Below are 15957 nucleotides of genomic sequence, written 5' to 3'. Positions count from 1 at the left end.
CCTAAAAAAAAAAAAAAAAAAACAAAAAAAAACAAAAATTGCCACAGAAATCACCCTAAGACTGCCAAAAATCTACCCCAAATCACCTGAAAATTGCCTTCGGCATCCCCACAAATCACCTAAAATCATTAAAATTGGCCTCAGAACTCAAAAACAACCACCAAAAAACCTCCCAAATTCACCCCAAAAATCAAACCAAAATCACCCAAAAGTCTCTCCAAAATCTGCCCTCCAAATCACCTTAACATCTCCCTGAAAGACACCCCAAAATCTTCCCCAAATACCACCCAAAATATCACCCAATAGTCACCTCAAAAATCAAACCAAAATCACCCCAAAACCTGCTTTGGCACACTCAAAAACATCCAAAATTGCCTTAAACCAACCAAAAGTTGCCACAAAAATCACCCTAAAAGCAGCTTTGAAACCCAAAATTGCCACCAACTCCCCCCGCCCCACCCCCAACTCCTCAAATTCGCCCCCAAAAATCTGACTCTCAGCTTTCTGAAGTCCTCCTGAAGAATTCTGTGTGTGAAGCACCCTAGGAACAGGGTTTTTATACCAGGGATAGGTAATTCAGAGCCCCTTTCTCCCCCTTGGGCTGAGAGTCTCGCACTTGCCATTTCCAAGGGCCCTGCAGTTGTTAAAGGTGCCCTTTTTTGCTCAGTTGTTTTTTTGGAGGATTTTTTTGTTTTGCTTGGTTTGGTTTTTGTTCTGTTTTTGTGTTTGCATCTGTTTTAGTGTTATTCTTTTAGTCAACTTCCACGGGCAGATCTGGGCAGAACTCTGTAACTGTATCTGACATTTGCCTATGGCACTGTGGAGATGGACAGGGGGAACTTCCTCAAGCTGTTGTGCAGAGGAATCCACAGCAGGCCAGGTCGGGGAGCTCAGTGGTCAGTCAGTTCTGTTGACTGCATGCGGCCCTGGATGCTTCCCTTGGAGCGTCTCCAGGGAGGGAACGCTGGGGCTGCCACCACTCTAGTGCCACAGAAACAGGAATACTAGGGCAGCTCCACTGCTACCCCGGTCCCAGCAACTCTGCCAGCGCCTCGAGCAGACACAAAGGCTGAGCCAATGGGTGAGAACTGCAGAAGGGGAGGAGCTGAGAGGGAGACCCAGCGGAATCATCGAGTCCAGCCCCTGGCCCTACAAAGATAGCCCCAAGAGCCCCAGCCTGTGCATCTCTGTGAGCGGTGTCCAAATGCTCCTAGAGCTGCAGCCACCTTGGGGCTGTGACCATTTCCTGAGGAGCCTGATCAGTGCTGGAGGAGACTCTGGGGGAGGGGAGGGGAGGGGAGGGGAGGGGAGGGGAGGGGAGGGGAGGGGAGGGGAGGGGAGGGGAGGGGAGGGGAGGGGAGGGGAGGGGAGGGGAGGGGAGGGGAGGGGAGGGAAGGGAAGGGAAGGGAAGGGAAGGGAAGGGAAGGGAAGGGAAGGGAAGGGAAGGGAAGGGAAGGGAAGGGAAGGGAAGGGAAGGGAAGGGAAGGGAAGGGAAGGGAAGGGAAGGGAAGGGAAGGGAAGGGAAGGGAAGGGAAGGGAAGGGAAGGGAAGGGAAGGGAAGGGAAGGGAAGGGAAGGGAAGGGAAGGGAAGGATCGGGAAGGATCCAGTCCTTACCAGCTCTGTCTGGAGCCTGAAATCTGGTGTTTAGCACCGCCAGTGCCAAGATCGGGAAATATCCCAATGCCAGCACAGCCCAAGTCCAGCAATTTGCTGGCACATAAAGCCAAAATCTGGCAATTTCCCAGTGCCAGCACCAGCACTGTCCAGATCTGGTAATTTGCTGGTGCCAGGAGTCCAGATCCAACAAATTGCTAGCACCTGCACTGCCCAGGTGCAGCACTTGCCAGCACCAGTACCAGCCAGACCTGACAACTTCCTGCTGCTGGGGCACTTGGGAGCCTGGCTAAGCAGGAGAGGTGACCCTGAGCCAGGAGAGTTCCTTGGGGCTGCAGCAAAGCCTCAACACAGAAGGACCTTCCTGGCACTGTGACTTATTAAAGAAATATGGGTATTGATCTAGTATCAATACCCAACTGTGACGGACAAAAACTCTCTTAACAGTTTAAAGTTAGAAAGTGTATGTTTATTATGGCTGGGCAGCACACAGGATACCTCCCTAATACGAGCTGTGAAATTTAAAGGTAATTACAAAGCCTTTTATTTACAGAAGTGTTGAATACCCAAAATACAAATGCATATTCATACCCTTGTTACCTCCCATTCCTCGCTTCATATCCTAATTGGCAAAAATAGCCATTAAGCACGCGTAGTTTGTTTCCTAAAATGAGTCAGGGTTCTATTCTGGGAAGCGGTCACCAAAAATGAGGAAGTAAAATGAGTCTTCCTCATCCTGACCTTTCTACCTTTTCAATGCATTCATCATAAATGAATCCTTGGTAGAACTTAGAGTTTCCTGTGTTGAATGGGTTCTTTAAGCAGGAAGTCTGCAGTTATATCTTATTTACCGCATTTTGGTTTTTTCTTACAAGCACAGCTACATAAAGCTGACAAGGAATTAGTTACTAAATGTGGGATAGCTTAACTAAGATCTGGCTTCTGTTAACTTAGGAAAGCTTATCCACCTACTTTAGCTATTTCAGGAACTATAATCTTAACTTTCCTAAATTCCCTATTTCTTCAAATTTAATGTCTCAGCTGTGGCCTGGGCCAGGTGGCATTGTGCCACAGGAGCTGAGCCTAAATTTCTTCTCCCAGGAAGCTTTACGACATGGAACGTGGAGAAGCCAGAGCTGACTCTCAGCTTTCTGGAGTCCTTCAGAACAATCCTGTGTGGGAAGCAGTCTGGAAGGAGGGTTTACGTGCCAGGGGCAGGCAATTCAGAGCCCTCTTCTTCCCTGTGGGCTGAGGCTTTGGTCCTTGTCCTTTCCAAGAGCCCTACAGCTGCCTGCCAAGCAGGCAGCTTTTTCACTTGGATGAGAAGAGTCCTGCTGCAAGGCACTCCACAAGCTGTTTTTGCTGCACATGTGCCCGAGGAATGGTCACTGCTTGCAGTCTCAGGTGCTGTATGTGTGCAGGTGAAACTACTGAGGGTGGGAGCAGCTCTGCTGGGGGTGGAGTTGTCTTTTTCTCCTGGTTTTTTTTTTCTAATTAACTTTCCCTGTCCTGGGCAGAGCTCTGTAACTGTATCTGGAACTTCTTCCAGGACACTTTGGGGTTTTCTTCTGACTTGGATTTCTTGAGGGAATGCTGCTACCTCCTCTCAGGATCTGAGAACCATGGACTCAAAACATCAAATACACTACAGGGCTCATTAAAATGAAGAAAGGCCTAATGAGTGGTTACCTTCCCCTTTGTCAAGTCTTCAACATTTGTACAGCTAATTAGAGAGGTTTGAGGACTGGAGATAAAGATTCCAATGACCACTTTGAAGAGATGGTAACACCATTGTACAGCTGACACTGATCCAGGGTATCCCAATGTCATAGTTTTAATTTTAAACTGGGCGGAAACACTAATTTATGTAGTGGTTTCACGTTCACTAAATTTTGGTCTTGGTACTTACTCTTTCTGTGGGAGAGAGACTAGAAACAAAACAAGCTTAACTTTAAAATTAACAAATCGTTTTATTAACATACACTAAAAGAATAGAAAAAAAGAAAGTTGGAAAAAAAAACCTAAAATGGAATGAAACTTCAAAAACACTCTTCCCTTACAAACTCTTCACTTTCTTACAAAATAACATAAAGAGACAAAACTTGTAATTTTTAGTCAGTTTCACTATCTGACAATAGTCTTTCATCAATTCATTAGGGGAAGAGTATCTTTTAGAGTCATGGATCCCACTGACAACTTAGAAAAGTTTTCTTGTGGGTTTTAAACTGTCACAAAAACAACTGCTCAGAGAAACCTGCTTTTGTGACCCTCCCAGGAGCAGTTTCTCAAGCTGCTTAGGGGTCATGGGTCTAAGATTTTTGCATACTGGGGTGTCACTTTTTAAAGATGAATAACTCCAAAGCAAAGGATTCTTCACCTCAAGGTACAGAGATACCTTCTTACTTCTTCACTGGCCCAGGGGGCTTCTCATCTTTATCTCTGTTAAAGCATCTTATAGGATATTACTTAGTTCATCACAAACACTTTTGCTTAAATTCACGCATAAATTAAAACAATCATCCCCTTAAATGCATATCTGTCCTAGAGGAAAGGAATTTAAAAGAATTATCTAAATATAGAGTTCATTTCTATGGCTCAAGTAAGAATAGAACAACTAACTCTTTAACCTTCTCTCCTAATAGTTTTTTCCCTCTTGCTTTACTGACTTTATGCTGTTGTTCTTTATGTTCACTCTGTCTTTTCTTACTCTCGTAGAGAAGGGCTAAGCTCTGGAAGCTTCATGTTGCTAAGAAAGAGTTAAATCTGCTTGGAGTCTTTGTCTCTCTCTCTGTAGCTCGTGGTGTTAGATGTTCAAGGCTGCGCTGATGAGGGAGGAAGAACTTACAGAAACATTAGAAGTTGGAGAACTTAAGCAGTCTAGAATCACAAAAAAACTAAGCAGAATTATAAATGCCTTCTCAGCTGGTGGAGAGGCTGCAGGGACAGCGTGCACAGTGCCATCAGCCCTTCTGTCCCACACCTGTGCCTGTCCATGCCACTCGCCCCCAGCGAGTGCTCAGGTGTGCAGGTGACAACAGCACCGTTGGTGCTCCAGCACAGACGTCCCCCCTTCACCCCTGCCCCCTTTGGCAGCCACTGAGGGGGACCCAGCACAGTGGCAATCATGTGTCCCTTGCACTCTGCCAAAGCGGCATTTCAGGGACATGGCAGGGTCTGGCAAGGGCGGGCGAGAGGGTGCCATGGCAGGGGTGAGATGTGGAGGGGAGGGGACACCGGGACACCCCAAAATGCCGCCAAATTTTCCCATTCCCTTCCCCAAGTTGGCCCAACATCACCTCCAGGATGGCTTCAAAGTTGTAGGGGGTGAGGGGGAGGAACATCAGGACCCCCCCACCCCCGTGTCCCAGCAGCTTCACACCCAACTAGGAGGAGCAGCAGGGCCAGGCTTGACGGGAGGTCTCCCCAAATCTCCCCCACACCAATGACACAGGCGGACACTTGGGAGGCTGCCTCAGCCTTTATTGTCCACCAACATCCCAGGAGGGAGCAAAAAATCCACCTGCAGATGCTGATTCTGGAGGCTCACAATGGCTCCTTTCTTCCATGAGGTTCTGTCAAGTCATAGTAGAACCTTGGTGCCATATTGTTCCATAGCCTCACAAAGCTCTCCTGGGTTCCATGAGTTTCTTCTTGACACACTGCAGCCTTGGTTCCATGAGGGTCTCTTGCGTTCCATGAGGCTCGGCTATGTTCCGTTAGAGCCCTGCTTTCATTGTATTCAATAACCTCACAATGTTCTCCTGTGTCCCATGAGGTCCTGCTGTGATACACTGGAGATGCGGCTCAATTAGGTTCCATAAGCTCACTAGCTTATGGAGCCTAATTGGGTTCCATCATGCACACCTTTTTCACGAGTTCCATGAGTTCCATCAACTGACAATCGTCATCTGAGTTCCATGACGCCCAGCAAGATCACATCAGAGCCTTGTTTTCATGAGGTTCCGTTACCTCACTAGAGTCCCCTGAGCTCTGTGAGGCCCCACTGTGTCACACTGGAGCATTGATTCCATGAGGTTCCATACCCTCACTATGGTATTTTTGGTTCAGTGAAGCTTCTCTGAGTCACATTAGAGTCCTGGTTCCATTGGGTTCCATAACTGTGGGAAATAAGAAAAGCCTTACAGAATAAAGGCCCTTTTCAACCTTTGTTAAATCCTGTTCACTTCTGTTCACCAAAAAGTAGTCTGGGAAGGGTTCACCTGCAGGTCAGATGGCCAGAGATTGGTTGGTGGTCACCTCGTGCATTAGGCAGTGATCGTCTAGGGAGACGCGTGGACACCATGTGATCAGAGTGCTGACTGGGTAAAGAGACGCGTCAACAGTGACACCGCAGTGGCAGGCAGCCAATGCATGCTTGTTTGGGTTAAGTTTCAGTGACGTTTGGGTGAAGTTTTGAATATAAAAAGGTTCAGTTCATTACGATAAAAAATCTTCTTCGGAGCTCCATGTGTCTTTGTTCCCCATGGCTACAGTATAGGTTTGGGGCTCACCCCCTAAAAAACACTGGTGCACCCAGAACTCTAAAACCAGTATGGACCAATATAGACTGGTATGGGCCAGTATAGACCAGTATGAACCAGCACAGACTAGTAAGGGCTCTCCCAGTCCCAGTCCCTCCCGGTCCACTTTTAACCCTTCCCAGTACCCACCCAGTATAAACCAGTAACCCCAAACTCCCTTTTAACCCTTTTTTTACCCCTTCAAACCCTTCCCAGTCCTAACCAGTGCCCTCCCAGTCCCTCCCAGTATAAACCAGTACAAACCAATATACACTAGTCCTCTCCCAGTGCTCCCAGTGTGCACAGGTTCCAGCAAGTGTCCACCTGACAATCCTGACAGACTGGCCACCAGGATGGTGCTGGTCAGGGACAGCACATGGGTGGGTGGCGCCCCCTGCGGGGAAGGTAAGTCCCAGTTAAAGCCAGTATAAACCAGTATAGCCCCAGTAAATCCCAGTTTCATCCCAATAGTACCATTAGGGGCAACATCTGGGCACAGGGTGGCCCCTGCTGGCTAGGTGAGGAACATGCCCAGTCCAAACCAGTATAAACCAGTATAGCCCAAGTAAATCCAGTGCCCTCCCAATCCCCTCCCAGTCCAGCCCAGTAACCCCCCAGGGACTTCCCAGTTCATCCCAGTAACTCTCACTGACCTCCCAGTATGGCCCAGTGACCCTCCCAGTTCAAACCAGTTACCCCTCAGTATAAATCAGTATGGCCCAGTAATATCCCAGTGACCTCCCAGTCTATCCCAGTCCCAAACCAGTATAAATCAGTCCCAAACCAGTACAAGACCAGTATAATCCAGTGTAAAATACAGTATAAACCAATATAAAATACCCTTCAACCCCTATTTATCCCTTTTTTTTTAATTCTTTAATCCTCTCCCAGTCTTTCCCAGTCCCCTCCCCAGTACAAATCAGTACAAAACAGTACCCCTAGGAAGGTGTCCATGGCCTCCTGGTACTGCCTCAGTTTCTCCTCCCACTGCTGGTGTTGGGTGGAATCTGGGGGACAGAGCTTGAGCCACCCGTGCTGGGACAGGGAACTGGGATAGACTGGGAGCACTGGGAATAACTGGGATGAAACTGGGAGGGACTGAGAGGAAATTGGGAGGGAAGGACTGGGATGAAACTGGGAGGGGATTGGGAGGGTCACTGGGCCATACTGGGAGGCATTGGGAGGTTAGTGGGAGTTACTGGGATGAACTGGGAAATCCCTGTGAGGGCTACTGGGCCACACTTGGAGGCACTGGGAGGGGAGTGGAAGGGACTGGGAAGTTACTGGGTAGTTACTGGTGGGCACTGGGAGTCACTGGTGGAGACTGGGACTAAATGGGAGGGACTAGTGGCAACTGGGATATACTGGGAAGGGGGTTGTGGGCACTGGATGGGACTGGGATGGACTGGGAGGAACCGGGAAGTTACTGGTGGACACTGGGGGGTATTGGGAGCCACTGGGAGGAGACTGGGAGTAACTGGAAGGGAATTGGGAAGGACTAGGAGGGGAACTGGGAGCACTGGGACAAACTGTGAGGGGACTGGTTGAGACCTGGAAGGACTGTGAGAAGATTGGGGAGGACTGGGATGAACTAGGAGATACTGGAAGGGATTGGGAGAAACTGGGAGCACTAGAGGGTACTGGGAGGGAACTGACAGGGACTGGGAAGTACTGAAGGAGAACTGGGAAGGGATTGGTGGGGACTGGGATGGACTGGGAACACTGGGATGGACTGGGATATACTGGGAGGTGACTGGGAAGGGAACAGTGATAAACTGGGAAGATACTGGGGGTCATTGGGAGGCACTGGTGGCAACTGGGATGGTCTGGGAAGGGGTTTGTGGGCATTGACGGGACTGGGAGAGACTGGAATATACTGAAAGCTCCTGGAAGGAGACTGGGATGGACTGAGAAAAACTGTGAGGGACTGGGGGGATACTGGGAACACTGGGATGTGACTGGGAGCAACTGGGAATTTGTTTGTGTGGACTGTAAGGGACTGGAACATACTGGGACACACTGGGCAGTTACTGGGCGGTAACTGGTGGGCACTGGGAGGACACTGTGAGTAACTAGAAGGGCATTGGGAGGGATTGGAAGGCACTAGAAGAACTGGGAGGGGATTCATGGGGACTGGGATGGACTAGGAGAAACTGAGAGAGGAATGGGAAGTTACTGGGTGGTTACTGGTGGGCACTGGGGGTACTGGGATGAAACTGAGAGGGCACTGGGAGGCATTGGGAGCACTGGGAGATTACTGGGATGAACTGGGAGGGCACTGGGAGCACTAGGGGATGAGGGGGACCCTCCGGGCCCGGCCGGTTCCATTGCCACGGGGAGGAGAGGAGGAGCTGTTGCCTCACCATTTCCTCTGCTCGGAGCGGGGGGTCCGGGACCTGCGGGCGACACCGCGGCTCATGGGGGTACCGGCGGATCCCAGAGGATCCCAAGGCCTTGCCGGCGATCCCGATGAGATTCCCCCCGGCCGCGAGTCCCACTCGGAGCGGCAGCGGCTCTTGACGGGTGCGCGAGGGCTGCCGGGAATGACGGCGCCGCGGGGCATGCTGGGATGCAGCGCGGGCCGCCGCCGGCGCTTTCAATCACCCGCAGCAGGCCTCAGTGCTCGCGGGGAGCAACGCAGGATGATGGAGGTGATGAGGGGGAAAACGCGGTATGTGTGTCAGGAAAATTAATCGACGATGCCAGAGGTTTATGTCCAAAAAAGGAGACAGAGGAGTCATTTAACTTTATTCGAACAAAGGGAGAGGCCATGGGGCGTTTCCCATGGGGTCTCTCAAATGGTTGGAGGATGCAGCCTCCCTTTTATCTTAAGGTCCCTGCTGTATCACCCTCTTCCTTTTTCCCATGGCTGAAGTAATCGGAAGGTGCAGACTTCCAGAATTGCCTCCTCTATGCCCCCCCCTAATATGCGCCCCCCCCCAATAGGCTCCCCCTTTTTTGTTATATAAAAGAAAGAAAACCCTAATCATTATTTGACTAAGTGTTCTTTTGCTCTAGGTTCAGGAATTTAAAACAGCCTTGGCTGAGCAACAGTCTGTGTTGATCGGTAACATTCTCTAGAGCTAATAGCTTCTTCTGTTACTTCCTGTAAAATTAGTTCCCCTGTCTGAATCTATTGCTTCCACAATGCCATATCTTGGAATTATTTGTTCCAAAAAATACTTTAATAACTGATCCAGTGATTGCTGAAGCACTGGGAAATGCTTCTGGCCACCCTGTTAGCTGACATGCTATTACCAGAAGATAATTCAGCCTTTGCACTCAGGGCATTCTGGTAAAATCCACTTGACATCTTTGGAAGGGACATACAGCCCATGGCCTCCATCCTCTGGTAAGTTTCTTTGTAACTTGATGTCTTCGGGATGGCTTCTTATCTCATATAATTTTTGAAGTTCTTTTGTTTTTTGTTTTGTGTCTGGAATGGTCACTGCTCCAGGCATATCACAATGAGTGGGAGTCAGGCCAGGGTTTCAAGAAGGCATTGGGGGTAGGGTGCTGGCAGGACCTTTCCCTCCAGGCCAGCTGTTGGAGTGGACACACCACTGGTGTCTCTGACCATGGATCCTGCTGCTTCTGTGGGTTCTGCCTGTTTCTTTTTGTTTCTTTCCCTTTGGTGCTGTGAAGGGCTTGCTGGCTTACTTCTCTGGTTCTCTGCTTCTTAGGAGCCCAGAGCCCCAGTGCATGCTACACCAGGAGCGGGAACACCCTGTTCCCTGCCGGGGGCTGCCTCCTCTGCACAGCCCGGACCCTGGGGCCAGCCATCGCCGGTGAGAAATTGCAGGGAGCAATGCCCGGCCCAGGCCCACTGTTATCTCTCACTGCTTCAGAGCTTCTTGACAGACTGTAACCCAGCACCCGGGCACCCCACAGCTTCAGGCATGGCTCCGGAGTTTCTGCTGCCTCTTGCTTGCTGCCTCGGGTGAGCCTGCCCTGCCGTTCCAGCTTGCTGCTTCTGAGGTTCCTGCTACAGTTCCTTTTGCTATCCAGAAGGGGCACCTGGATCAGGGGGTTTGTAAAGGAAACCCCTTTTCTATCCCTTGAGTTCACGATTACAATTATTCTGAGGGAAGGGGGTCATATTCTTATTCTCCTTTCCAAGGGTGGTTCCTGCCTTGCTTAGCTGACAGCTGTCTTTCAAACCTTGATGTTAGCATAAATCAAGCAACCTTCAGCAGCTTGTTTTGCCATATCAAAAAGACCCAAGGCATGACATTTGAGGACAGCTTCTGCCAATCCTCAAGAACTCCAAGGACTCCCTTTGTGGAGTTGTTTTAATATTTGTAAGGCCCAGAGCTTTGCGTATCCATTGTTTGCCATCCCCTGGCAGCCTGGAGAAGTGAGGGAGACTAAAGATGAGCAGCGTCAAGGAGATTAAAGGGGTGCCAGGAGAGAGGTGAGCCCTGAGTGCCTGGAGTGGGGAGAGCCTGGGACCTGTGGGAGCCAAAGCAGAATCAAGGGAGAAGGGACTTGTGGAACCCCTGAAATCCCCTACGCATCCCAAAGCAGGATCTCAGAGTGGAGGGCTCCCCCATATGCCCAGGACCCCCAGCAGCCATGAGAAGGGGGATCCCAATACCTCAAAGTGACAAGATTAGAAAGGGAGAGGCTTTTTTGGGACTCACTCTTGATTATTGGAGGTTTTATGGACACCAGACACCCAGTGATTTCTAAAGACAGCCTTGGGCAGGAGGAACCCCCAAACCAAGGCACTCGCACCTTGTTTATCCCCAAACCCAAGATTTCCCATTCCCAAACCTTGGCCAGATAGAGAAGGAAGCTGTGAGGAAGAGGAAGATGCCCAGGCACCCCCAGGCAGGTGAGGAGGAAGTCACTGCCCCTTTCCCCCTCTCTTCTGCTCTGTCTCCCTGCCCAGTATTGCCCTTGGCTGCAGGACAAACCTGATGCCGATGCCGTCCTGCTGGAGACAGACTGGGGGGGATCTCCTTTCCCCTTCCCTCTGGTATGGAGGCAAATCCCATCCTCTCCTTGTCCTTCCTCCCCCAGACAAGGAGATGAGGATGGAGAACAGGGAGGACAAAGCACCTCATCAGAACCCTCTGGAAGAGGCCATTTTGAGCAGCTCCATGGTGCAGGAATCCAACAGGGAGGAAAAGCCACGGAAATCCTGTACAAGGAGGGACTCCAAACCCAACTCAGGGTGCTCTGAGGAGGAAAGACTCACCCTGCGCCAAGAAGGCAGCCAGAGCTTCAACCAGAGCTTGGACCTGGTGGTCTCTGAGCAGCATCAGAGCAGGCAGAAGTCCTACAACTGCGAGGAATGTGGGAAGAGCTTCAGCCACAGCTCCAACCTGATCCGCCACCGGAGGATCCACACTGGGGAGAGGCCCTATGAGTGTGGGGAATGTGGGAAGAGCTTCAGCCGGAGCAACAACCTGGCCCGCCACGAGATGATCCACTATAAGGAACGGCACTATGAATGCTCTGAATATGGGAAGAGCTTCAAAAAGATATCCAAATGTATCCAGCACAAGAAAAACTGCACTGAGGAACGGCTCTATGAGTGTGGAGAATGTGGAAAGAACTTCAGCCGGAGATCAAACCTAACCCGCCACAAAAGGATCCACACTGGGGAAAGGCCCCACAAATGCTCCAAGTGTGGGAAGAGCTTCAGCCAGCGCTCCCACCTGAATGTCCACCGGTGCATTGACACCCGGGAACAGCCCAACAAGTGTGAGGAGCGTGGGGAGAGCTTCAGGAAGATTCAGAACATACCCAATTGCCTGTCTGTGGAAACCAGGGAACCGCCCTACAAGTGCTTGGTATGTAAGAAGAGCTTCAAGCAGAGATCTCACCTGACAGTCCACTGGCGCATCCACACTGGACAACAGCCCTACATGTGTGAGACATGTAATAAGAGCTTCAGTGATCGCTCCAACCTGAACCACCACCAGAGGATTCACACTGGTGAACGGCCCTACAGGTGTGAGAAATGTGAAAAGAGCTTCTCCAGGAGGTCTCATTTGACCCAGCACCAACAGAGACACCAGAAAGGGAAGCCCCACAAGTTCTCTGACTGTGGGAAGAGTTTCATCTGATGCTTCAACTTCATCACCTAAAGCCTCACCATTTTACTGCCATTTGGGAGGGGAATTTGTTTTTCAGGAGATATTCTGGAGGATTTGATGGTTCTGGAGTATTTGGAAGAATTTTCTCCATTACCTCAAAACCACTCAGTCTCACTTAAAACTATTCAATCCTATCCCAGCCCAAAATTACTCAATTCCACAGCTCCTCAGGGTGGGTGGGATTGGAAGGGGGTTGGGTCAAGTGTGATGCAAATCAGGAGGGGTGAGATGGGCATTTGGTGGGGCAGGATGGGTGGAATGGGGATTGGGAGAGATGGAATGGGGGAAGTAGGGCTTGGGAAGGGGCTCTTTATGTCCAGGAGGCTGAGAAGGATTTGTATGGGGATTGGGAGGGTGGGACAGGGTCTGGAATGAGACAGCTGAAGGTTGGGGATGATGAAGGGAGGAGGAACCATGGGGCATTCTATGTTCCTGTAGGGATTTTGGGGCATCCCACATTTTGGAAGTGGTTTTGGGTTACTCCCCAATTCTTCGGGGGTCCCTGAGAGCAGCTCCAAGGAGCCCAGTTTCCAGGCTGGTTGCCTGGGGCACAAGCTCAGAGCTGCAGCACAGTCCATTGCCGCAGTGCTGGAGAGCAGAGAAATGATGGATGGCCCCAGACATCTCCAGTGTGTGTTTGGGGGACAGGGCAAGTTCTGTGTAGGTGGTACAGTCACTGCCCCACCCCCAGCCACTGCAGCTTCTGGTCCAGCCCCAAAGTGACTGCCAAGCCCCTGGCACCCCAAAAACCCCACCTGTGACAGGAACCAGAGCAGGTAAAGACTGTGACATGCGTGTGACACTGATGTGTCCCTGACAGTAGCTGAGATGGCAAGCTGAGATGCATCCAAGGCTGTGACTGTGGATATTCCTCTCCTTCTCTCTATCTATCTCTCCGTCGCTCTCTTCCCCTGACTTCCTTTTCTCAAAATCTGGATAACTTGAAGTTGGACGGATTAGAGTTTGCTGAATCAGTGTTTTTTGAAGTGCCTTACCATAATTCCAGGTTTAATGTAAGTTATAAATTGAGTTAAATACTATCCCTCTGTAAATTGTTAAGTCATAGGTTATAAATTAGGTTAAATACTGTTAAGTGCTGTTTCTTTGCTAAATTTTTAAGTTTAAGGTGTAAGTTAAGGTTAACATAGAAGTTCTCTTAAGTTTGAGCGCTGTTAAGCTTTATGGCCATATTCCATTTATCCTTGCCTGTTGGGATACAAATCCCTCTGGGCCCCATCCACACAAGCCCAGGGGTGTTCAGAAATGTGAGGGCTGAATTAAAACCTTCAGAAAAACTAAAATACATAAATCCACACAGACATGAGGTAAAAATGCAAGTTTAGTTTTAAATAAGAAGAGAATATTTTATGTACCTTAAGCAAATAAGAAACTGTATTAATAAGAAAAAGCCCCAAAGCCTAGTTTAAAGTTCAGTGGCATCACCTTTTACAAAGTTAACTAAGTTCCAGACATAACAAAAAAATAATGTAGCCTTGCTAGCATTCCTAGATAGAACAGATAGAGTATATAAGTAGAATTTGTGTAAGGAGTTATGATCCCTTTCACACAGCAGTCTTAGATTTGGATAGGTCCAACAAGGCAGTATGTCTTGGATTATGTAACCTAAAAATGTGTATTCTGTTTCATCTGTTGAAAGCTGGTTTTTCGGAGATGCTTTGTCCTTCTCTTGTAACTCCAGGGGGGCGGATGCCTTCTGATAATGACCCAGGCATTAAAACCAGCTGGGGCAGTGTTTCTTATCTCTTTCCCCACCCTTCCATCCTCCAGGGGGACATCTTCTTATAATGGGCCATTAGGGCCCACCAATGACATGACACATTCCATCATCCCATTGTAAGATGCTCCACCCAGTAGGGGAGGAACCAGCTGTCCCTGGCTAGATAAAAACTGGGAATTAAGACCATGAGGTATCTGGTTTTTCCACTGGATTCCCAGAGGAAAGACTGGACCTATCTCATCACCGCTGGACTTTGTACAGGACTATCTCTACTCCACAGAACTACATCTGTTACTCTAGGAGAATTTACTTGGACTGCTTCCAATCCCCTGACCAACAGGGTGCCAGGTCATATCCCTGACTCTGTCAGGGGTTTTTACAGGATTTTTGTTTGCTTGCTTGCTTTTTTTCTTTTGTACTACTACATTTGGATTTTCTTTTTTTTTTTTTCTTTTTTTTTTTTTTTTTTTTTTTTTTTTTTTTAATATTCCTAGTAAATAACTGTTACTCCTATTCCCATATCTTTGCCTGAGAGCCCCTAATTGCAAAATTATAATAATTTGGAGGGAAGGGGGTTTACATTCTTCATTCCAAGGAGGGCTCTAGTTTTCCTTGGCGGACAACTGTCTTTCAAAACCAAGACAGACTTTTGCAACTACCCAGCTTATATGGTCTATGAAACCCCCACACAATTCTTGATACTTGCCCTTACTCTCCTTTTGTCAATTGCAACTAAACACATACGGACAGTTCTTGGTTCATTTCTGGTTTGACTGCCTGGATTTTGTTTAGTTTTGTTGCTTTGTTTCCTTGGTGTGCCTGAACTGTCCAGTCAGGAGTAGAGTGACTCTTGCCAGTGAACTCTATTATGCCTGTGCTCCTAATTGGAGATTTTTGTCAAATATGCTAATTTGCTAAAATTATAAAACTGTATTCACCCCATGGCGGGGTAGGCATTTTGTGGACATTTTCCATATCTTCTCCTTGGAGACCTCCAATGAAAGTTAGCCTTTATATTACCTCCTATACTAATATTATCTCCAAAGGATGTTGTTTCATTTCTAAGGCCTTTAAGGCATCAGTTTTTCTGGCGCCTCGGATGGGACTGGACCCGGCAGCCTCCCTCTGGACCAGAAACATCTTGCAAGGAATTTTTTCCTGCCAAAGACTTTTAAGAATTTCCCTGCAGTGGCCTGAGGGATGAGGAAGCATGGTTCCAGGACCCCACAGGAGGTAACATAAAGGCATCTCTTGTTGGGCAGTGCGAAGTTGTGTATTTGTGTATTTTCTGGAAAATCTGAATTCTTAAGAACCAAATTGTGGCATTTTACAGGATGCCACCTGTTTTGTAAGGTTTGATAGGTCACTTATTCTGTCCCAGCGTGGTGTGGAGAGGTGTCCAAGGGTGATTTTATGATACTTGTTTCCCCAGTCATCTGTTCTGTTTGTGCTGTATATTGAGTTCTGTGCCTTTAAGACTGGTTCTAAGAGCAAGGAGAAGTGCGGAGTTTGTTTTGAGAAAACTGCCTGACTGCTACACATTCCTCTCCAGACGGGGTGTTCGGCAGAGGCTTGGAGAGACTGCAAGACAGATTTTTTTTTATTTTAGTTAGTTTCAGCTAGCTAAGGCAGAGAAGTTCCCTGGACTGTTTTTTTCTTTCCTTTTTCTTAGAACTATTTAAACCTGCTCTGGACTGAAAACCCAGGGGAACACTTGGGGCTTGCACCTGCGGCCAACTGGGGCCTGGACCTTGGCATTTTCCAGCAGCACCGGAGGGACTGGGACTGATGAGAGACTGAGAGAGAGCCGAGCTACATCCACTGCAAGAACTTTCTCAATTTGCCATCTCACTCCAGAACGAGAGGGTTTATTGTTTCATATTATTCATTCTTTATACTTATATACACTTTGTTTGTTAAGTAAAAGTTTTTTTCCACTTTTCTCCAAAGAAGTTTTTTTACCAGACCAGTTGGAGG

General features: G+C 48.7%; 1 protein-coding gene and 2 long non-coding RNA genes across 3 annotated transcripts; 2 read left to right on the top strand and 1 right to left on the bottom strand.

Annotated features, from left to right (window-relative positions):
• Positions 1-2088: 2088 nt before the first annotated feature.
• On the bottom strand, positions 2089-8663 carry LOC120764587 (uncharacterized). The gene is made up of 5 exons (XR_005704234.2): positions 8499-8663; positions 7072-7142; positions 6400-6529; positions 5836-5934; positions 2089-5733 (listed from the first exon to the last, which is right to left on the bottom strand). It is a non-coding gene; the product is annotated as an uncharacterized LOC120764587 (long non-coding RNA).
• Positions 8664-8711: 48 nt separating this feature from the next.
• On the top strand, positions 8712-12425 carry LOC120764578 (zinc finger protein 239-like). The gene is made up of 4 exons (XM_040088581.2): positions 8712-8786; positions 9422-9487; positions 9819-9923; positions 11161-12425. The coding sequence occupies exon 4, from the start codon at positions 11169-11171 to the stop codon at positions 12210-12212; it is 1044 nt and encodes a 347-aa protein (XP_039944515.1). The 5' UTR covers positions 8712-8786; positions 9422-9487; positions 9819-9923; positions 11161-11168; the 3' UTR covers positions 12213-12425.
• A 192-nt stretch (positions 12426-12617) lies between these two features.
• Positions 12618-15917, top strand: LOC131378725 (uncharacterized). The gene is made up of 2 exons (XR_009208564.1): positions 12618-15213; positions 15653-15917. It is a non-coding gene; the product is annotated as an uncharacterized LOC131378725 (long non-coding RNA).
• Positions 15918-15957: the final 40 nt, after the last annotated feature.

Source organism: Hirundo rustica, chromosome 31 (assembly GCF_015227805.2).
Source record: "Hirundo rustica isolate bHirRus1 chromosome 31, bHirRus1.pri.v3, whole genome shotgun sequence".
Lineage (NCBI taxonomy): Eukaryota > Metazoa > Chordata > Aves > Passeriformes > Hirundinidae > Hirundo > Hirundo rustica.
Note: the sequence above shows the minus strand (reverse complement) of the source record. Positions and strands in the feature narration are given on the sequence as shown.

Bases quoted from the DNA above. Each gene is read 5' to 3' on its own strand.
- LOC120764578 (XM_040088581.2), top strand. From the start codon at position 11,169: ATGAGGATGGAGAACAGGGAGGACAAAGCACCTCATCAGAACCCTCTG.